The sequence below is a fragment of the Silene latifolia genome, chromosome Y (assembly GCF_048544455.1).
Source record: "Silene latifolia isolate original U9 population chromosome Y, ASM4854445v1, whole genome shotgun sequence".
NCBI classification, from domain to species: Eukaryota; Viridiplantae; Streptophyta; class Magnoliopsida; order Caryophyllales; family Caryophyllaceae; genus Silene; species Silene latifolia.
In genome coordinates, this window is record NC_133538.1 from 236,120,826 (window position 1) to 236,144,212 (window position 23,387).

The 23,387-nt window shown below is 40.9% G+C and overlaps 1 protein-coding gene across 1 annotated transcript; it reads right to left on the reverse strand.

Annotated features, from left to right (window-relative positions):
* Nucleotides 1-905: 905 nt before the first annotated feature.
* LOC141630289 (uncharacterized) lies at nt 906-1,247 on the reverse strand. The gene has a single exon (XM_074443129.1). It carries the CDS (start codon nt 1,245-1,247, stop codon nt 906-908), a length of 342 nt encoding a protein of 113 aa, XP_074299230.1.
* Nucleotides 1,248-23,387: the final 22,140 nt, after the last annotated feature.

A 23,387-nucleotide genomic window follows, 5' to 3' on the forward strand; every position in this document is an offset into this window, starting at 1 on the left:
AATTTTTAATAAATTTTAATAGCTTTGGTTTGGCCCATCTAGGGGGGTGTCCCTGGACAAACAATTTATTATTTTGGTTCTTCTTGTCAGGGAAGGTATCCCTGATAAGCTAAACTTTTTGTTGCCTTTGCCCAGGGGTAAGGGCTTGGTAATGATAGCAAGTTTGCCTTTCTGGCTTGCTTTTTCATTTCTGGATTTGTCATTTTTGTTGTTTCTTGATCTGGCAAATTTTACTTCAACCTTTTAACCTGTTAAAAAACAATCCTTATGACCTGTTAAACTGTCATACATTTTATTAAATTTTTAATGATATGCAGTTTCTCTGTTATGATTAAAGTGGGTGGGATCCGGCCTGACTGGAGGGCTTATGTCCCCTGCCTGTCTAGAGGGCTTAGTATTCGGCCTGTCGGGAGGACATTTGGACGGTCGTCATGGTCTCTCACCTTTTTACACGTCCAGTGTTGCGTCTAGCCATTGTAGAGGTGTGCAGTAAATACCTGTGAAGGTGCAGGAATTTACTTTTAAAAGGTGCTTTGAAAAGTACATGTATAATAGGGTAGCCCTCAATCCTGGAGATTTTATTCATGTAACTAAAATTAATGTATAATATTTTCAGGATTCAGGTATTATTTTAAGCAAGGTTAAACATATAAATTTCCATACAGGGTACACATAAAATTTTATCATATAAGGCAAGCACTTTCATCAGGCAAAGTAGGCAAGAAACACATAGTTTATAAGTTAAAATTTGAATTTTACCTTATCAGGACAGGGTATAGCCGTTTTTATTTCAAGAGCTAAATATGAAATAGTTTCAAATGAGTTACATTCCAAGACCTTGGGATCATTTTTCCTTCTAAGGTTTGTAGCATGTATGCTCCCTGTCCGACGATGGAGTCTATTAACTATGGTCCTTCCCATACAGAGGCTAATTTGCCTGCTGATTTTTCTTTTTTGTTTGGAAATACTTTTCGTAGGACAAGATCTCCTTCCTTGAAAACTCTGATTCTGACATTCTTGTTGTAACTTCTGGCTACTGTTTGTTGATATGAGGTCATCCTGATTCTAGCGGAGTCTCTAAGTTCTTCTGTCAGGGATAAGTTGTCTTGCATCAGGTTGGCATTTGCCTCGATGTTGTTTAGGCTGTATCTTGAGGGTGGCACATGCACTTCTGCAGGGATGACTGCTTCACAACCATACACCAGGGAGTAGGGTGTGTGGCATGTTGACGTTTTTAGAGTTGTCATGTCTACCCATAGTACTAGTGGAAGTTCTTCAGCACATTTGCCTCGTTTACTTTTCAGCTTCTTTTTTAGGCAGTTGATGACTACCTTGTTGCTTTATTCGGCCTGGCCATTTGCTTTTGGGTAGCTAGGAGTTGAGGTCACCAGGTTGATATTCCATTCGTCACAGAAAGTTTTGGTTCTTTTTTCAACGATCTGGGTACCATTATCACAGACTATCTCTGAATGGACTCCATACCTGCATATGATAATTGTCCTGATGAAGGATATTACTTCCTTCTCAGTAACCTGCCTGAAAGAATCTGCTTCAATCCATTTGGAGAAGTAGTTAGTCATGGCAAACATGAACACTTTTTGGCCTGGTGCTACTGGGAGTTTTCCTACTATGTCCATGACCCACTTCATAAATGACCAGGGTGCAGAAATTATATGTAGCAGTTCTGGTGGCTGATGAATGATAGGGGCGTGTATTTGGCAGGCTTCGCACTTCGCATAATAGTCTAGGCAGTCAGCCCTTAGGGTAGGCCAGAAATAGCCAGTCCTGAGTACTTTGCTTGCCTGGCTTCTTCCTCCTTTATGGTTGCCACAATATCCTTCATGAATTTCTTGAAGTACTTGTTTGGCTAGATGTGGTTCGAGGCATCTTAGATATGGTGATGTGAACATTATTTGCGCACATTTAGTCCCCTAATTGAGCCTATTTTGCATACTATTATAACATTCTATGGCCATTTTATCCGTCAAAACCTTCCTATTTACTTTTCTATCGCATTTCATATGTTTTGTAGAAAAGGAGATAATAAGGCGGAGATTCCCGTCTTCCGTGCATACTCGGAAACTACTTGACGATACTAGATGGACTAGTATGAAGAGGAAGCAAGGACTAAAGAAGAATCCCACAAGAATAAAATGGAAGTGAACAAAAGGGAAGAAAAGAAGAAGAATTATTGCTGAAGAACAATCCGAGCGGATTGTCTCCAATCCACCCGTCTCCTCACAGCACAATCCGAGCGGATTCCCTCCAAAGACGCTCGGATTGCCCCGCCAGAATCCACCCGGATTCCCTCGAATCCGCTCGGATTCCAACGCCAGATTCCGCCTGTCCCGACCATATTCCGCCCGGATTCCAGCACAGCATGATTTCCTCTTCTCCAAGCTACAAAGAAAGAAGCCCTTCCTTTGAAAAATACCGGCTCCTCCTTGCTCAATCTAAAAAGTGCAATTACTAGTTTAGCCCTTAGTTAACCCTAATGCATCCACCTAATTTCCACTATAAATACCCCATTTGTAATAATCCTTTGGATGAATCTTTTTAGCTAGAAAAATCCTTCCTTATATTAGATTAGGAGTAGATTAGAATAGATTACTCTTTAATCTTTCCACAAATTACACATTAATCTTTCCATAATTATTGTTCAAGTTTATTATTCAAGTTTATTATTGTATAATTGAAGATTATTGGGTTATTATTAGGAGATTGACAACCTTCCATCAATCAATCAAGTTTCTTCTATTATTCTTTGCTTTATTATTTGGATCATCTCAAGTTTGGTATAAATCCTTTACTCTTTACTCTTTATTGTTTATTTCCTCATTCTATTATCATGTTTATACTTGTTGTGATGATTGACACCATTAATGACATGTTTCCCATGATAATGAGTGAGTAGTTTCTTTAGCTAAGATTAGTGGGTAATTAGGGAAAACCAACATGGGATTGATTCATGCTTAATCTAATATGTTCACATGATTAAATTGCTTGCTTGTTGTGATGTCAACTTTATGCACATGTTATGTTTTATGAAATGCTAAGCCTATGAATACTTGCATTTACAACCATCTCTTATCTACTCAACTTGACTTGTAAGATATAAACCAACTCGAGTCTTTTTAGCCCATGCATAGAAGTTGATTAGGAGGAAAGTAAGTCGACTTGTAGGTGGTGTACAATCTAATCGATTCGGCTCCGGGACCCAACTCTTCCTAAGAACCGTAAGACATAAACCAACTCGGTTCCCCCACAACATTAATTGCTTGCAACCTTGTAAACATGTTTGTATGATCAACACCATGAATCCCCCATGACCCCATGATATCCTAGCACTTTTAATCAATTGTTTACATCTTTCCTTTTATTGCTCGTTCTACTTTATTGCTTGCATTAGTCTAGACACAACTACAAACCCCACCAAATCGTGACACTAGCATAAATTGAGATAGATAGACTTAGAACCCAAAGCACACCGCCCCATGGATCGACCTCGACTTACCGCTAACTAGTTGTTTGTTGAGTATTATAAATGTGTTTGATTGGATGACCCGACGACATCACTCCACGTCAAAATGGCGCCGTTGCCCGTGATGGTGCTATGTGATTAAGTTCTTACTTGTTTGTCTATTTTGATTTTGCTTTCACCTTGAGGAACTTGTTCCTCAAGGATTGTTCTTACCATTTTTGTGTAGTTTCCATGCTTGTAGTTGTTTCCTTGTCTTAGTTATGATGACTCAAGACTTTACATATAGAGTATGTGACGGATCTTTTGAGTATAACTACGGGTATGGGGAGTTTGAGGAGCAAGTCAACACAAACCTACCTTATTATTTGTACAACGAAAATCCTAACCACTACCCCAACTTTTCCCACCAAAATCACCACACCCAATATCAACAACAACCACCCACCCAATACCCATTTCACAATGAACTTCAATTGCCACAATACAACCACTTTCACACCTACCCACAACAAAAAGATGAACCCATTCAAAACATGATTCTCCAAATGATGGGAGATCAACAAAACTTCTTCGAACAAATGCTAGAAGAGAGCCAAAAAGAAGATAATGTTCTTAAAGACATTGTTATCCAAAGAGAGGAATTGGGGATTCAAATTGCCTAATTAAAATAATCCCAAGCAATCACTCACTACCGTTCTTTGGACATTGAGCATAAATGCGAATTTGAAGTAGTGACCTTTGATATGAAAGATGAGAAGTGGGAAGAGCCAAGTTCCTTGAGCTCTTGTGAGTATGAAAGTGTGGTATTCAATGATGAAGACATGAGATTAAATGAGCCAAATACTCTTAACCTTTGTGAGTATGAGGGTGTGTCTTTTGATGTGAACGTTGAGGTGTTGGAAAAAGAGTTACATGAAGCCCACGTCTATAATCCATGTGAAGATAGCAACAATGATGATGAGCCTAGAGGAGGGACTCACAATATCACCTTGCTTAAGAGCCTGTCCTTGAGGCATTTGAGATACCCTATCATGAAGAAGAACGTCCTTCCTTTATTCTTCATGAAGACCACTTGGCACCTATCATGGAGCCAATGATCATTGAAGAGGATATGATAGACCTTCTTCAAAAGGCCAAAGTTTCTTACCGGAGCTACTTGGTGAAAAAGCTCAAAGAGAAAATTGCTCGTGAGGCTACTTGTGAAGATTTGGCACCCGCAATCTCAACTCCTATGGTATCCAATCATAAAAGTCATGAAAATTCTCCTTCTACCTTGGAAGGATTGAAAAATCGAAATGCTATCATCATCACCAAAATTGAAGAAGAAGTTGGTAAGTGGAAGTCCACGGATGAAAATAAACCACACTTCATGCTTAGTGTTGACAAGAATCATGGGTTTACCTATTTGAAGCATCGGGAAAGCTCTAACGCTAAGGAGAAGGCAAGAAAAAGAACATTCTACAAGCTTCCTTGGCCAAATTTAAATCTGAAGAAGAATCCGTGCAGATTCGAGGAAATCCGCCCGTCCTGGACAATACGTCCGTTTTCTTCACGGGACGCCCGTCCCGTGTGTCGTCCAGAAACAAGATTTTTGAGCTGTGTCAAAATCCGTGCGGATTTTGAGCAAGACGCCCGTCCCAGACAAGCCGCATGTCCCAAAGGCAAGACGCCCGTCTTTTCCCACTTCTCAGCCAATGAAGTTCGCTGTGTTTGAATCCGTGCGGATTCTAGCAAAGACGCCCGTCTTCTTCTTCCCCAATCCGCCCGTCCCGACAGAAATCTGCTCGGATTGTCCTGTTCCTTCGGATAAAACGGGTTTGATCCAACCTTATCCGTTCGGATTCCCTATTTCTTCTATATAATCACCCCCTTTTCCCCTCATTTCCTCACCTTACCAAACCCTAAAACACTCATCTCAATCCTCAAAATCACCCTCCCATCCTCAAAAACACCCCCATCACCAACATCCAAATGGCACCATTGATGAACACCAAAGGAAAGGCCAAGAAATTGGTTGAATCAATCGGGAAGAAGTGCAAGGGATCAACCTCTTCAACGCCGCGAGAGGTAGTGCTACCAAGGAGCTCCCAACCCTTAATGAGGGGAGCCATTGAACAACTCAACCACTTTCAAGAAGTGCTCTTTCAATCCGACGACCACCGCAAAAAATTTGTCGAGCTACTAGGTAAGAAGTACGAACCCACTCAATTTGTAGACACTAGGGTGTTGGAAATCCTTAAGATATGGTACCCTACCGAGATGTTCTTTAATGGCCTTGGCATTGGGAAACTTTTCCATGCCCATGAAGAGACTTACCTTAGTCTCACCCTTGAATTCTTGAGTAGCCTTCGCATTGTGGCAGATACCCACAACAATGTGGGCATGGAGTTTAGGTTATGCAACCTAGACCATAGTCTTTCGCTTGAGGAATTTGCCTATGTTTTCGGTCTTGAAGTACCCACCAACTATACCGAAAATCCCGATAATTTTGGTGTGGACTTTCTTTGGAAGGCTATCTCCGGGAGGGACTTTACCCATATAAAGCGTTGCTATACCTTTGCCATCCAACATCCGGTGATTCGATTCACCGAGCGCTTTGTAGCCGGTTGCATCAATGGGAGGTACGAACAAGATAGGTGTACTCTCATCGACTTAACTTTTCTTGAGTCCTATTTGAATGTTTGAGCGGTGAGGCGGTATAACTTTAATACGCCACTTGAGATACTTACTAGGTTCCATGATTTTGCTCAAGGGACTACCCAACTCAAAACCTTCGTGATGGGAGGTCTAATTACCATTTTGGCCCACCACCTTTGTCCCGGGTTCAATGCCCGAGGAACCTATATTCCTCTTGAGGGGAGGACTTTGATTGATGAGCACACCATCTTCCACAGTCACCGATGGTGTAACTACACTCGAGATGGGAGTGTGGAGTGGCACACCAAGGGATGCACTTCAATGATCCTTGAAGGATGGAAGATACCGGGCATTGACCCAAGATTGAGTCCATACTCTCCTCCACCAAGCTACCTCCTTGATATCCAAATTCTTGATAATCCCCCTCAAAGGGAAGAGCCACACCGTCAACCACCTCGTGGAGGGCCGGGAATACCTATTTGCCCATTTTCCTACGTACCTATCCCACCATACCCTACTCCATATACCGAATTTAGGCCGGAAATCCCCAATACCCCGGGTACTAATGATTTGATGGCACTCATGAATAGAGTGGACCTTGGGGTGCATAAAGGGAGGGAAGACAACTACTTGGCCATCTACCCCCAATACTATAACATGGCTCAACAAGGGTATATTGACCCTAATGGTCCTAAGCCCTCTTGGGCACAACCGGAGCTCTTGTTCCCAAATCACGGGGACCAAGCTTGGGGTCGAGGGGACGGAGGGTACTCGGGTCAAGGAGGAGGATTTGACCAAGGAGGATATTGGGGCCAAGCACCTGGATTTGATCAAGCCGGAAGCTCTCATCATCATTATGGCTATGATCAAGATGAGGATGACGAGTGAAAGAGGCCTACCTCACCACCACCATTTGTATGATACCCATTTCTCTCTCTCTCTTTTGTATATACATTGCATTTAGTGTAGTTTTCGCATGCACTTGTATCATACTTCATTTGCATTAGTTAGCTCATATAGTATAGTTTACATTGTAATTTACCTCACATAATTAGATTAGTTTGCATTGTAATATACCTCACATGATTCATGTAGATAGTTGCATATAGATTAGAATTCATGCATAGTCACTAATGACCAATCCTATTCTTTTCTATACTAGAAAATAGTGTTTAAATCGGTTTGGGGAGGTTTGATCATAGGTGACTTAAGCATTTATCATGCATCATATAATATAGTTTAGATTGCATTCATTTGTTATATATGTCATATAGAGTTGCATTTAGTTAGAGCATGCATTCATTCATATCATATCATATTGCATTTGTACTTCATTTCAAAAAAATCAAAAATCCAAAAAACATGTTTTTCTTTTTCATTCCTACTCCTACATGTACATTGAGGACAATGTCCAAAATAAAGTGGGGGATGGGAAGTTATATTCCAAAAATGCATAAAAATTGAAAATTTTCGAAAACAATCCCAAAAATATGTCTTTTAATTTCATAAAAACAAAAACCATAAAAATTTGAAAAAATTGAAAAAACCAAAAACATGTTCATTTCCTTTTTAGTGTAGTCTTGTATATATTGTTTGTTAATCCTTGTTCACATTGATTGACTACGCCACATCCGAGACATGAGGATACTGAAGACCGCATGGTATGATCTTTCCAATCTCCTTTTCCCTCTTTATGTTAATGACTATGTGGCTTTATTTTGATTGATGCGGTATAAATAATGTGAACTTAGGACTTGCATTTAGTTTATATGGCATATTAGTTGGTAGAATCATTTGCATTAGGATGTATATATGTTAGTTGCATCATGGCATGTAGTTGCATGGTTAGAAAAATTTTGCGAAACCGTCTACTTGGGAAGCTTGACAAGTGTATATAAGCCCTAGTAGATGCTTTTTCTTCTTAAGACTTTGCTTGTTAGAATACTTGTAAAACACCCTAGTATGTGTCATGCTAGTATCCCTTGACCCATGGATTAAGGCCTAGTCAAGAGTACCTTGTGGTGTGATAACTTCTTGGCTACCGTTTATTCCAAGGTGACCCTTGAAACCATGCATCCATCATCCATGTTCTACCACATTTTTGTCATCAAAGGGAATGGGCACAAAAAGAAATCAATTTGAGTTCAATGAAATGAAAAGTGAAAGAAAGTTTGCAAAATGCATCAAAAGAAAAGAGGAGCAAAAATAGACTCCTAAAGCTTCAAAAATAAGGCACCCTCCCTACATATGGGGTGACTTTGAAAATGTTCAAAAAGAAATGCAAAGAAAAGTTGAAAGTTGTCAAGTGTTGAAATGCCAAAAATCGAAAAGAAATGGCAAAAAGAAAGTGTTCTCAAATGTTATATGCCACGAGAAATTGGGGGGAAAACAAAAACAAAAGCAAACTCCCAAATGAAACTCAAATTTTATTGATCCCTTTTATCCATCGTATCCATTTTTGTGCATGGTAGAGAGGGGACGACCCTTCTTCTTGTCTAGGCAAGAGGGGGAATTCCGCGATCCTCCAGTGTTTCTAACGCCATAGGGAGTCTATTCTTGACAAAAGCATTTAACGATGAGGACAAAGGTACCCTAGCTTGACACAACTTTGAGGTGATTTATTGGTATCCTTCTAGGCTTAGTAGTTTGAAGAAATTGTATCTATGAAGGAGTGTGTACCCTTGAATTGCTTCCCTTGTAGATAATTTCCGCCACTTAGATGAGGAAAGTGGCTATTCCTTTTGTAGATACATCCATTATTTGATTTTGTGTGCTTAATGTTTGGATGTGTCGCCATTTTGGCAAGACCCACCTTGCCTTGCAAGAAGGCATCCTACCTCATGGTTGTCTTGTTGTGAGTTGAAGGGGCGGAGTGAGACCCGCTAATTGTCTCATATCGGCTATATTAGTAGGATAGTTTAAAAAAAGGTCTAGTTTTAGTCACCTCTTTACTCGGGACGAGCAAAGGTTCGGTTTGGGGATATTCGATGTGAACATTATTTGCGCACATTTAGTCCCCTAATTGAGCCTATTTTGCATACTATTATAACATTCTATGGCCATTTTATCCGTCAAAACCTTCCTATTTGCTTTTTTATCGCATTTCATATGTTTTGTAGAAAAGGAGATAATAAGGCGGAGATTCCCGTCTTCCGTGCATACTCGGAAGCTACTTGACGATACTAGATGGACTAGTATGAAGAGGAAGCATGGACTAAAGACCAATCCCACAAGAATAAAATGGAAGTGAACAAAAGGGAAGAAAAGAAGAAGAATTATTGCTGAAGAACAATCTGAGCGGATTGTCTCCAATCCGCCCGTCTCCTCACAGCACAATCCGAGCGGATTCCCTCCAAAGACGCTCGGATTGCCCCGCCAGAATCCGCCCGGATTCCCTCGAATCCGCTCGGATTCCAACGCCAGATTCCGCCCGTCCCGACCTTATTCCGCCCGGATTCCAGCACAGCACGATTTCCTCTTCTCCAAGCTACAAAGAAAGAAGCCCTTCCTTCGAAAAATACCGGCTCCTCCTTGCTCAATCTAAAAAGTGTAATTACTAGTTTAGCCCTTAGTTAACCCTAATGCATCCACCTAATTTCCACTATAAATACCCCATTTGTAATAATCCTTTGGATGAATCTTTTTAGCTAGAAAAATCCTTCCTTAGATTAGATTAGGAGTAGATTAGAATAGATTACTCTTTAATCTTTCCACAAATTACACATTAATCTTTCCATAATTATTTTTCAAGTTTATTATTCAAGTTTATTATTGGGTAATTGAAGATTATTGGGTTATTATTAGGAGATTGACAACCTTCCATCAATCAATCAAGTTTCTTCTATTATTCTTTGCTTTATTATTTGGATCATCTCCAGTTTGGTATAAATCCTTTACTCTTTACTCTTTATTGTTTATTTCCTCATTCTATTATCATGTTTATACTTGTTGTGATGATTGACACCATTAATGACATGTTTCCCATGATAATGAGTGAGTAGTTTCTTTAGCTAAGATTAGTGGGTAATTAGGGGAAACCAACATGGGATTGATTCATGCTTAATCTAATATGTTCACATGATTAAATTGCTTGCTTGTTGTGATGTCAACTTTATGCACATGTTATGTTTTATGAAATGCTAAGCCTATGAATCCTTGCATTTACAACCATCTCTTATCTACTCAACTTGACTTGTAAGATATAAACCAACTCGAGTCTTTTTAGACCATGCATAGAAGTTGATTAGGAGGAAATTAAGTCGACTTGTAGGTGTTGTACAATCTAATCGATTCGGCTCCGGGACCCAACTCTTCCTAAGAACCGTAAGACATAAACCAACTCAGTTCCCCCACAACATTAATTGCTTGCAACCTTGTAAACATGTTTGTATGATCAACACCATGAATCCCCCATGACCCCATGATATCCTAGCACTTTTAATCAATTGTTTACATCTTTCCTTTTATTGCTCGTTCTACTTTATTGCTTGCATTAGTCTAGACACAACTACAAACCCCACTAAATCGTGACACTAGCATAAATTGAGATAGATAGACTTAGAACCCAAAGCACACCGTCCCATGGATCGACCTCGACTTACCGCTAACTAGTTGTTTGTTGAGTATTATAAATGGGTTTGATTGGATGACCCGACGACATCACTCCACGTCATATGGTCCAGCCTGCGATCTTCTAAACAGAGTGTTATTGATGATGGAATAAGAAGAGGCCCTAATTTTAAATGCTCTGGCTTCATGCCTGCCTTGAGGTAGTATACCTCGCAGGAACCACTCATAGTAGGGTTTAGTCCAGGAGTCACTATCAGTGTTGACAGGACTAACTTGTTTTGGTTTGTTGATAGCAAATTCAAGTATATGAACTATAGGTATTTTATCAGAAATAGCAGGGGTAAAATTTGAGCCAAGGCTGGCCAAAGCATCAGCCTGGGTATTCAGGTCTCTTGGTATTTGCTCAATGTCAAATAAAATGAATTTATCGCCAAGTTTTTTAGCATATTCTAAATATAAAATCAATTTTTTCATCCTTTGCCGTATAAATTCCTTTTATTTGATTTGCAATTAGAAGTGAATCAGTTTTTACCTTTAAGTTTTGAACACCGAGGTTTAGACATACCTTGAGTACTGCTATAAGGGCTTCATATTCACCCTCATTGTTGGTATCTTTGAATTCACAACTCATAGCGTGTGCTATAGTGTCCCCTTGTGGCAATTTTAGCACTAATCCTAACCCTGTACCTCTTATACATTGGATGCGCCATCGGTGAACAGGGTCCACTGCTGGTCTAAGGTTTTATTTTCTAATTGGTTGACTTTTTTGGTAAGGTCTGATTCTAGGTTAGGGCTGAAATCAGCCAGAAAGTCTGCTAAGGCCTGTGATTTGATTGTTGTTCTAGGTTCGAAGGTGATATCGTAGGTGTTAAGCTGGACTGACCATCTGGCCATTCTGCCTAATAGTTCAGGCTTACATAGGACAGCTTTTATGGGTAGGTTGGTCCTGACTATTATGGGGTGAGACTCAAAATAAGGATGCAACTTGGCACATGACATGATCAAAGCTAAAACATACTTTTCTAGTAAACCATACCTCATTTCTACATCTAGTAGACTTTTACTTACGTAGTAGACATGGTGTAGCTGGCCTTCTAATTCCTTTACCAAGACTACAATTACTGCGGTCTCAGTGACGGAGAGGTATACGGACAGGGGTTCCCCTTTTTCTGGCTTGGGCAGTAAAGGTGGATATGAGATATAGTTTTAAATCTTGAAAGGCTTCTTCATGTTCAGGGGTCCATTGGAACCGTTTATTTTTTCTGAGTAGGTTGTAAAAAGTTTTACTCCTTTCAGATGATCTGGATATGAACCGGTTCAGGCCTGCTACTCTTCCTGTCAGTTTTTGAATGTCCTTGACAGATTTGGGTGACTGTAATTCTAGAATAGCCTTGATCTATTCAGGCCTGGACTCTATTCCTTTTTTAGTGACCATATAACCTAGGAATTTCCCTGCAAAAACTCCAAAGTGGCATTTTGCAGGGTTCAGCTTCATGTTATATTTTTCCATGATTTGAAATACTTGCTCCAAGTGCTTCACGTGGTCTTGTGCGTTCTTGGATTTTACTACCATGTCATCAATGTAGACCTCCATGGTGTCCCCTATTTTCTCTTTGAACATCATGTTGACCAGGCGCTGGTACGTTGCCCCTGCATTCTTTAGACCGAATGGCATGGCATTGTAGCAGTATATGCCCCGGTCAGTAATGAATGCACTACTCTCCTGGTCAACAGGGTACATTTTTATCTGGTTGAATCCACTGGAAGCATCCATGAACGTCAGCATTTCATGTCCTGCCGTTGCATCTACCATAGCATCAATGTGTGGGAGAGGGAATGGATATTTTGGGCAAGCTTTGTTTAAGTCAGTGTAGTCTACACAAACTCTCCATTTTCCGTTCTTTTTCTGCACGACTACCACGTTTTCCAGCCACTCAGGGTACATTACTTCTTTGATCATACCCATGTCAAGGAGTTTGTCTACTTCTTCATTGATAATGGTGTTTCTTTCTGGTGCAAATTTTCGTCTTTCCTGTTGCACAGGCTTGAAAGAAGTGTCAATATTAAGTTTATGAGTGATAACATCAGCACTAAGTCCAGTCATATCAAAGTGAGACCAAGCAAAACAGTAAGATTTATTTTTAAGAAAACTTACTAATTCTGGCCTGACTGAATCAGGGGCATCAGAGCTAACTAGAACATACCTGTCAGATTACTCAGGGTTGAGGATTACTTGGTCTGTTTCCATCTTAGGTAGTGCTATATAAGTGCTCCTGACAGGGTACGATAATTGATATGTGAGAGACTTACCTGCCTTGGAAGGCTTTAAGGCCTTAGTGTACCATTCTTAGGCTGATTTATGCTCATTTCTAATAGTCTCTACCCTCCAATCTGTTGGTATCTTGATGCATTGGTGATAGGTTGATGGGACAGCCATGACATTGTGAATCCAAGGTCTACCTAGGATGACGTTATAAGAGGACAGGCAGTCCAGGACTCCAAACCTTTCGTAGGATGCGATGCCTTCAACATAAGTGGGAAGATAGATTTCTCCCAAGGTGCTTTTTGTCTCGTCACTGAACCCTACCAAGACACTATACTTCTTGGTGATCTGATCCTCTTTGATCTTCATAGCTTTGAGCACGTCTAGCATGATCAGGATCACTGAGCTGCCTGCATCTACTAAGATTCTCCTTACATTGGTGGTTCCAATTTGCATGGAAATCACCAGGCCATCATGATGGATGTCGGGGATACCTACCAAGTCATAGTCGCTGAATGTCATAGGTGGGATGTTGGAAGGCTTGTAGGGTGACTTAGTTTGGGATGTCCAGGCTATTTTCTTTGCTGTTGAACTGGTCAAGCCACAAATCTCTAATCCACCATTTATAAATTTCACTTCATAGAGTGGAGGTGGTGGAGGGAGATTGCGTTATTGCTTATGCTCTTGGTTATTTTTGCTGGTTTCTTCAATCCTGCCCCTGGCTTTGATCATGGCTTTGAGGTATCCAGCTTCCAACAGGTAGGCTACTTCCTTCCTGAGAGTAAAGCAATCTTCTGTTGTGTGTCCCATATCCATGTGAAACTCGCACCATTTAGTATGGTCCTTCCTTGGATTCGGGTTGTCTGACTTCCTGGGCCATCTGACTACTGGCCCCATGTTGTCCAGCCGTTTGATCAATCCTGCAATCTCAACACAAAAATTATGTTCGGATATAGGTGGATGAATTTTAGTCTTACCTTGCTGTTCTTGCATCAGGTTGACTTCTGATTGATGAAGCCTGGTATATGGACCACTCCTGTAGTTGTTGCTTCTGCCGCCACTTTTTCTGTTTGGCTTGTCATAGTCTTTTGGATTACATGACCCTCCAAACTTGTAACTCTTATCTTCTTCTAGCCTGATATAGGCAAGCGTCTTTGCCTGGACATCTTCGAAGTAGTGTCAGGGATACTTGGTTAATTCTACATATAGATTGTTGTTGGGTAGCAATCCCTGCCTGAATGCTTCCACTGCTATACCGATATCACACCTGGGTATTGATACTTTTTCCTTGTTGAAGCTAGAAAGGAAGCTTCTGAGGCTCTCATCTTTGATATGGGTAACCCTGTACAGATCACTGGAACGTTTTTCCAGTTCCCTACTGCTAGCGAACTGTTGATTGAATGTATTGACCAAGTCAGCGAAGGACTTGATGCTTCCATTTGGCAGGTTAATGTACCATTGCAGTTCAGTACCAATCAGGGTAGTTCCGAATCCCTTCCACATGCAAACTTGCCTAAACTCACTAGGGATAGATGCAGCCAACATTTTTTGTTTGTAGAAGGCTACATGATTTTGTGGAACTGAGGTTCCATCATAAGTTCTTATAGATGGAATTACGAATTTCTTGGGAAAATCCACTATGGCTATCTCGTCTATGAAGAGCGAGGCAGCATAACTCTCTAGGGCAGCTTCTTCCATGCAGGCAGGGACTCCAGGTATTTTTTCGAATTTTTCATTGAGTTTGTTGATCTCCTGGACTATTGCCATCATAACGGCTGCTCCTGTTTCATCAGGCTTCTCATTGTCATCTTTGGGAATATTATCATCTTCAATGTTGATGGCTTTTTTGGCACCACTTGGACTCCCAAAGTTCGAGAAATCAAAGTGCTTGATAATTGATGAGAATGAGGTTCCTGGCTGGATTTTGGAACTTGATCCCTTGGATTTTTCCAGTTTCTGTTTTAAGGCTGATTTAGAATCTTTCAGTTGTTGGATTTCAACTTCGGATTGTGCCACCTTTTATAGCGTATCATCCAATTGCTCCTCTATGGTTAGAGAGGCCACTTGTGGTTTCTTTTTGGATTTTGTTTGTGAAAAAGGGGGAAAAGATATTTAATGAGCTAGATGCCCCACGGTGGGCGCCAATTGTTTTATCTGCATTCTGCGCAGGGCTGAATCAGGTCAAGGTAGAGAGTTAGCAGGGTTAACTAGCTCGGTTATCATGTATATGGCTGCAGGGCATGCTTAATAAAGTGCAAATAAAAAAAAGTAAAGAAAACAGATAAGACAGTGATTTTTGTACGTGGAAAACCCTTTAATGGGAAAAAATCACGGGCACCAAGCCAGGAGAGGTTTCACTATAATATTAAGGAGAATAATTTTCTGTAGAGCTTATACAATGTATTGTCGTTCTAAGTGTTGTAATAGTGAGTCTTGTAAGCTTTTCTTCTGTGATTGAGCGCGAGGGAGAGTGTGTCTTCAAATGGTCTTCAGCTTCTCTTATATAGCAATCTTCATGTTACCGCAAGATCTTCACCTTAGTGACAGAATATTTTCCTTAAATGACCCCCTTGATTGCTGTCTTGAATGCGTATAAATGGCCCATTGGGGCGCGAGCCAATTGGTGAGTGCTTAAATGAGATAGAACAGTGCCAGGCAGCCGCATTGGGGCGCGGGCATATTGGCGAGGGAAAGGGCTCTGCCCAGGTTTTAAAATATGAAAAGAGGCGGCCTCTTGGGGTGCGAGTCAAATGAAAACCCAAGGGGCGAATCCTGGTTGTTAAAAAGGTTGTTTAAAACCGTATTTGTGATTGAATAATTTGCGTGACTCGGAATAATTACTATTATCTTAGTAATATTCTTTGTCGGTGTTTTAGCAAGATTTCTCACTAGGATAATGTCCTGCCAGAGGTATGATTGCAGGGTAATCTAACTCAAAACAAGTAACCTGACCAGTATGACAAAATGAATAAAGAACAAATAAGAAAGTAGGACACAAGGATTTATACGTGGAAAAACCCTGGGAATAAGGGAAAAATCACGAGCACTAAGCCACGAGGGATTATTACTATGATTTTAGGTAACCTGATAGGGGATATGTGTGTCAGGCGAAGTATAAGGTGTGGATGCTTAATAATAAGGCTAAGTAATGTGTTGATTGCAAGTTTGAGAATAAAAGCACGAGAGAATGAGTAAGTAAGCCAGCGATCCTCTTATTTTCTTCTTCTTTGATATTTATAATAGCCTTGCAACGGTCTCTTGGTAAATAGGCCTCGTGCGCTATTTACACGGGAGTGGTTTGTTGACTAAACAATTGGCTGCCTCTATATCTGCTAAATTGGCTATATCAAAACCGTTGTGAACATTGTTGAATGAGTCTTCCGTGCAAATAGGAACTATTTTGAAGAGCTTTTGATGTCGCCTGACGCCTTTGGGTTATGCTTTATCATGTGGCTTGGTGAGACATCTTCTCAGGCCTGACTTTAACGAATGTCTGACCTATCTTTCCCTCCTGGTTGGTGTCGGCTCAGGTGTTTTAATGTTTTGTATGGAATGTCTTCCATTCAGGCTTGGCTTTGAACATTGCCTGATTCTTGTCTGATCAGGCAGGGTAATTCTAGGCCCAACAATTGCCCTTTATCTTCTTATTCCCAATGGATCTGGCCATGGATAAGGAGATAAAAATTCGAGCCAGGCAAAAAATGTATAGGAATATTTTACCGAAAAAGAGTGTGAGTCCCTTTCAACTTCTATAACGGCTAGTCTTCATAAATGAGGCAGGTTCATCAAACCCTATGAGAGTCAAGATTGGATTTGTCCACTTGTGCTATCTGTTGTATTTTTGCGGCTATAAAACCTTTGCACCGTTTGTCTTGCTTTCACATTCCATTCTTCAATCTTCTAAAATTTCTTTCTATTCCAAAATTTTGTGAAATAACTCTTTCTCTGAAAAAATCAATCTTATATTCCATTCATAAAAAATGGCTGGAGGAAGAAGAATGACTGATGCGTCCAAGGCTGCGGCTAGAGATGGCAATGGGTAGGATCTGGACCGGATCTTATAGGATCCAGATCCAGATCCATTTTACCATAGCGTATCTAGATCCTACCCTTATCCTTAGGGTCCGAAATTTCTAGATCCATATCCGGATACTAAGGATCCGGGTAGAATCCGGGTAATATTCAGATCCGTCAATTTTCAGCAATACACTGAAGTGCAAGTACACATTATACATTACACACTACTAATTGTCAATGAGAGACTATGTTTCACTCAAAGTGACTTTCCATTAGCTTCACAGGTTTAAAAACCAGTCCAAAAGAAGCAAAAAGTCTTAGAAAAATGGACGGAGAAGTAAGAAGCAACCATTGAAGAAGAGACGTCGGAGATGGACAAAGTACATTGTGCCACAGTGGGAGAATACTAGAGTGATAGAGATTCAAAATTAGGGTTTTTAATTTTGAGGAACAAATGAACGATAGACGAGTTATATTAGCTATATAAGGAATGAGATTGGGCCTAAAATTAGACTTAGAAAAATTAGAAAAGGGTCCAAGGGTCGGATCCGAATCTCAGTGGTGAGATCAAGATCCGGACCCTCATACTCGTATAAGGATTTGGGTCCGACCCAGATCCTAAGGATCCAAAATAATGGGATCCAGATCCGACCCTATGGTATCGGGTGTGGCGGATCCGGGTAGGATCAGGATCCAATTGCCATCTCTAGCTGCTGCTGGGATTGAACAGGCTCCTGTGGTAGTTGACGTTCCTGAAATCATTCCTGAAGATGAAGTTGTGGAGATTCCTACTCCTCCAGAAATTATGTCTATGACGTACAAGGGTGTCACTTTTGACCCTGTAAAGTCTTTGTCTGCATTATTCCCTGAGGCTAACCAATTTAAGCCTTCTTTTGATCACTATTTGAAAGGTAGGGGTCTTCTCCCTGCTGAAGCTGAGGTCTGGATCCCAGAGAGCGGTCCAGTCAGGGCTAATTGGTGTAGTCCTGGCTGGTTTTGTATTTTTGAGTGGGCATTCAAAGGAGGCTGTCAGCTTCCACTTTCTCCGTTCATGGTTGAAGTTATCAGGGCTGTCAAGGTTGCCCCTTTCCAGCTTATGCCAATGGTTTGGAAGATTGTTCATTCTGTTAAACACCTCTGTGCCAAGCATAAATTGGTAATTAATCTTGAGGATTTCAAGAATGTTTACCACTTGAAAAGCAATACCACTAGGCGCTTTAATCATCGAATCATGGCAAAAATGACTCATCTAATTACAAATTTCGATTCATGCGACGACAAGGGTTGGGCTACAACCTATATGTTCATCAGGGCAGATTATGTTGCCCCTGACTTGGATTATATCAGCTATCCTGCTATTGAGGGAGGTAAATTCTTTTCCCTGCTTTCAATTTTGGTTAGAATAGTTTGTAAATTGCATTTTGAAAATAGGCTTACTTGAATTGTATTTGTAGTGGCTGATTGGGCTAATAATCCTGATGTTGAGGGGTCAGCTGACCGGATTGCTGCTTTCATGGCTCTACCTAATGAAGAGAGGGTGTGGCCTGCCTACCTTAGGCAGGCGCCTATGCCTCGTTTAAAGAAGGTTAAATTGAGTACCTATAAGGCTGTTAAGGGTACCAAAGCTTCAGGGGCTTCTTGGTCAGGCAGTAAGTTCTTTTTTGTTTCTTCTTTGTGAGTTTCTTTGCTTGAACATATGTTATTATTACAGATATAGGGTTTCGTCGTGTAGCCACTAGGGCTTCTGCCAGGATTGCTAGCTTTGGCCTATCTTTAGTGAAAGCAGGCGTTTCTCAGATCACAAGGGAGAAATCACGGAGCAGTGAGGCTACGGGGAGTGATAGTACATTGCAAGTTCAGGCACCTACCCAACAGGCTCAACTGGTGTCTCCCCTAAAGGTCGGATGAGACTTCAGAGGGAGTTGGTGAGGTTAGGGGAGTAAGGGCCAGGCTTGATAAAGTTCAATTTGCTAAGGAACAGATCCAGCCTCATTCTTGCTTGGTTGACGATCCCTACTACAAATATCAGGCTGAGGAGTCGTATGCTCGGGCATTGGCTGCTATGTATCATTCCAAGGACTGTGCTGCTAACCTGGTTAGTATGCTGCAAGAGGTAATGACTCTTTTCTCCTTAGTTTTATTTTGGTTGTGTGTTTTTTTGTTTTGTCTTGCCTGATTTGTAGTATTTTTGTAGAATGTAAATGATATGTTGAGGGGTGCTTGTCAGCTGGAGTCTTCAAATGTTGTCAAAGATACTTTGGATTGGGAGGTGCAATGCCTGAAGAAGGATGCTGAGTCCCTAAAAATGGATTTAGAGGTGCTGAAAACGGAGAATGAGTCTTTAAAGAAGGAAAATGAGGTAGGAAAAGCACGGCTAGTTGGGGAGACATCAAAGTTGGGTTCTGCTCAGAGTGCTGTAAAGTCTATCCAGGCCAAGCTTAACACCGTCCAGGAAGAATTGAAGGCTAAGAAGCAGGCTATGCAGGATCAGCTGAGGGTGAATGAGAAGCTTGCTGCTGAGAGGGACTTGGTGCAGGGTAGATACAAGGATGCTGCCATGTATTTCTTTGGCAAGGGTCGTGTAGATGCCATGAAGGAGCCCGTTGAGGTCAGGCCATACTAGAATCCTGATAAAGAGATGGTTGATCTTAATGCCACCTATCCTGACCTTTGCAAGTTACATGCTGATGATGAGGTTGATTCTCCCCCATCCAAGGAAAAGAGTGGTGAGCCCTGATGATGAAGAGGATGATGAAGAGGAGGAGGAGCCCGTTGATGAGGGCATCAGTTCTTCTACTGCTTCCAAGGCAAGTTAATAGCTTAGTATTTAGTGTAACAGTTTTTTGGCCCATCCAGGGGGGATGTTCCCTGGACAAACTATTTTTAGATTTTGGTGGTATTTTATCCTGCCCAGAAGGGATGTTCCCTGGGCAACTTTGGATCTGTTGTTTTTGTCTTGCTAAAATTTGAAGGCATTTTCTTGTTGCTTTGTGTGTCTTGGTTTGATTGATCGGTACCTATAATAATGTAATTTGAAGCATTTTTGTTAGGGTAATGCCAGCCAGGAGGGCTTATGGCCCTCAATCCTTTCTTAGGAAATCATGGCTTTTTGCCTATCAGGAGGGATTTTCTGTGTAAGAGGGGTGGTTGCCAGTCAGGAGGGCTTATGGCCCTCAGCCTGTCAGGAGGGCTTTAAGATAAGTGGTCTGGTCTATTCCACCATCATACTTGTCTTTTTGTACTGAGCTCATTTTTTTGTATGTATTTTTTGGATGTGGCAAATGCCAAGTTTTGTGAAGCATTTCTGAGATGCTGTTCAGGTTGGGTGGAGTGACCCTCAATCCTGAATATTTGTTTAAGCCTGTGACTATAATGATCTTAAATAAATTATAAAAAGACGTAAAATAAGTTTTCAGGATTTAACATAATATGATAGAATTTGTACTTTAAATAAGAATTTAGCAAGCAGGTTTTTAAGCAAAATGGCAGTTAGAAGGAAAGCATGTATTGATAGCATAAAGAGGTCGTATGATTTTGTTCAGGCGTTTTCGCATATGACTTAGCCAGGTAAGAGATATGGTTAAATGATCTTACCTGATTTGGATCATGGGATACTGAGTTTATACATGAAAAAGTTGTAGGTGGGAGATGTCCTAAGATCTGGGGATCATTTTTCCTTCCAGGGTTTGTAGCTTGTAGGCTCCCTGTTCTACTATTGAGTCAATCAGGTAAGGTCCTTCCCATGTAGGAGCTAGTTTGCGAGCATTTTTGTCCTTTGTATTTGGGAAAACTTTTCGCAGGACCAGGTCTCCTTCCTTAAATACCCTGATGTTTACGTTTTTGTTGTAGCTTCTGGCTAATGTTTGTTGGTAAGAGGCTATTCTGATCTTGGCTGCATCCCTCAATTCTTCTACCAGGGTTAGGCTATCCTATAGTAAAGGCTTGTTCTCCTCCATGGTGTTCAAGCTGCTTCTGGTAGTTGGCACATGGATTTCCGCTGGGATTACTACTTCACAGCCATAGACCAGGGAGTAAGGAGTATGGCCCGTGGCTGTTTTAGGTGTAGTTCTATTAGCCCAGAGGACTAGGGGGAGCTCTTCAGCCCATCTCCCTTTTCTTCTTTTTAGTTTTTTCTTGAGGCAGCTGATTACCACTTTGTTGCTGGATTCAACATGACCGTTGGCTTTTGGATAGCCTGGTGTAGACGTGACAAGATTGATATTCCATTGTGCACAGAAAGCCATTGTCCTTTTTCCCACGAACTGAGTACCATTGTCACAAACTATTTCTGAGGGGATGCCATATCTGCACATGATATTACGTTTGATGAATGATATGACATCCTTCTCCTTGACTTGCCTGTATGAGCCAGCCTCTATCCACTTTGAGAAATAGTCAGTCATGGATAACATGAAGACTTTTTGTCCTGAGCTTGAGGTAGTTTGCCTAAAATATCCATTCCCCATTTCATGAAGCCAGGGAGCTGAGATGGAGTGCAGCAATTCTGATGGTCGGTGGATAAATGGAAAATGAAGTTGGCAGGCTTCACATTTGGAGTTGTAAGCTATGCAATCAGCTCTAAGGGTTGGCCAGAAGTAGCCTGTCCTTAGTACCTTGCTTGTCAGGCTTCTGCCGTCTTTCTGATTTCCACAGTATCCATCATGTATGTCCTCAATAACCTGTTTTGCTTCATGAGGTCCAGGCATCACATATAAGGTCTAGCCTGAGACTTTTTGAACAATATGTTATTTATAATAGTATAGGTGGAAGCTCTAATTCTAAGGGCCCTTGCTTCATGTCTGTCTTTGGGTAGTATCCCCTAAAAGAACCAATCGTAGTTTGGTTTGGTCCAGGAGTTTGTGTCCTCATTGATGGGACATATTTGGTCAGGCTTTTCAATGATCAGTTCTAATAGGTGAACAATAGGTATCTTATCAAATACAGCAGGGGTGAAATTTGATCCCAGGCTGGCTAGGGCATTAGCCTGAGTGTTTAAGTCTCTTGGTATTTGATCAATGTCAAATGAACGAAATTCTTTGCAAAGGTTTTTAACATAACCTAAATAAAGAATCATTTTGGAATCCTTTGCAGCATAGGTTCTTTTGACTTGATTAGAAATTAAAAGAGAGTCAGTTTTTACCTTGAGATTTTTCATACCAAGATCTATACATACCTTGAGTCCAGCTATCATGGCTTCATATTCAGCTTCATTGTTTGCTGCTTTGAACTCACAAGTAATAGCTTGAGCACCTAGATCTCCCTGTGGTTATTTTGGTACTAATCCTAGGTGAGTTCCTCTCATATTTGTTGCTCCATCTACGTGTAAGGTCCATTCCTAGCCTAGTTTTTGGGTGTTTAGATGGTTGACCTCTTTTATAATGTCTGGTTCTAGGCTAGGACTAAATTCAGCCACGAAGTCTGCTAAGGCCTGGGACTTAATGGATGTCCTAGGTTCAAAGGTTATGTCATAAGTACTTAGTTGTACAGATCATTTTCCCATTTTGCCTGAAAGTTCAGGTTTGCTCAGGACAGATTTGATAGGCAAGTTGGTCCTGACAATTATTGGGTGACTCTCAAAGTAAGGTCTGAGTTTTGTACAGGATATAATTAAAGCAAGCACATATTTTTCAAGTAATTCATACCTTGTTTCTGCATCTAGGAGACTCTTACTTACATAGTAGACAGGGTGTTATTGGCCTTCAATCTCCTTGGTCAGGACTCCACTTACTGCAGTTTCAGTGACTGATAAGTAAACCGTCAGGGGTTCTCCTTTGTTAGGTTTGGCCAGTACTGGAGAAGTATCCAGATAGGTTTTTAAATCTTGGAAGGTTGTTTCGTGTTCAGGCTCCATTTGAATGATTTGTTCTTCCTGAGGAGGTCATAGAAAGATCTGCATCTTTCATATGGCCTGGATATGAATCTGATCAGGGCTGCAACTCTTCCTATTAATCTTTGGATATCTTTGACTGATTTGGGAGATTCTAGTACCAAGATGGCTTTTATCTGTTATGGGCTGGCTTCAATCCCTCTTTTTATCACCATGTATCCAAGGAATTTGCCTGAAGAGACTCCAAAGTGGCATTTGGAGGGGTTGAGCTTCATATTGAATTCTTACATGATTAATGTAGACTTCCATTATGTCACCTATTTGATCTTTAAACATCATGTTGACTAGGCGTTGGTAGGTTGCCCCTGCATTCTTCAGGCCAAAGGGCATTGCTATGTAACAATATATGCCCCTTTCCGTGATGAATGAAGTGTTTTCCTAGTCAGCTGGGTGCATCTTGATCTGGTTGAATCCACTTGAAGCATCCAAACACGTTAGTAGCTCATGTCCTACTGTAGCATATCTACCATTGCATCAATGTGAGGGAGTGGGAATGGATCCTTTGGGCAGGCTTTATTAAGGTCTGTGTAGTC

What these genes read in the sequence shown, in the direction of transcription:
- LOC141630289 (XM_074443129.1), bottom strand. Translation starts at nt 1,247, where the DNA reads ATGACAACTCTAAAAACGTCAACATGCCACACACCCTACTCCCTGGTG.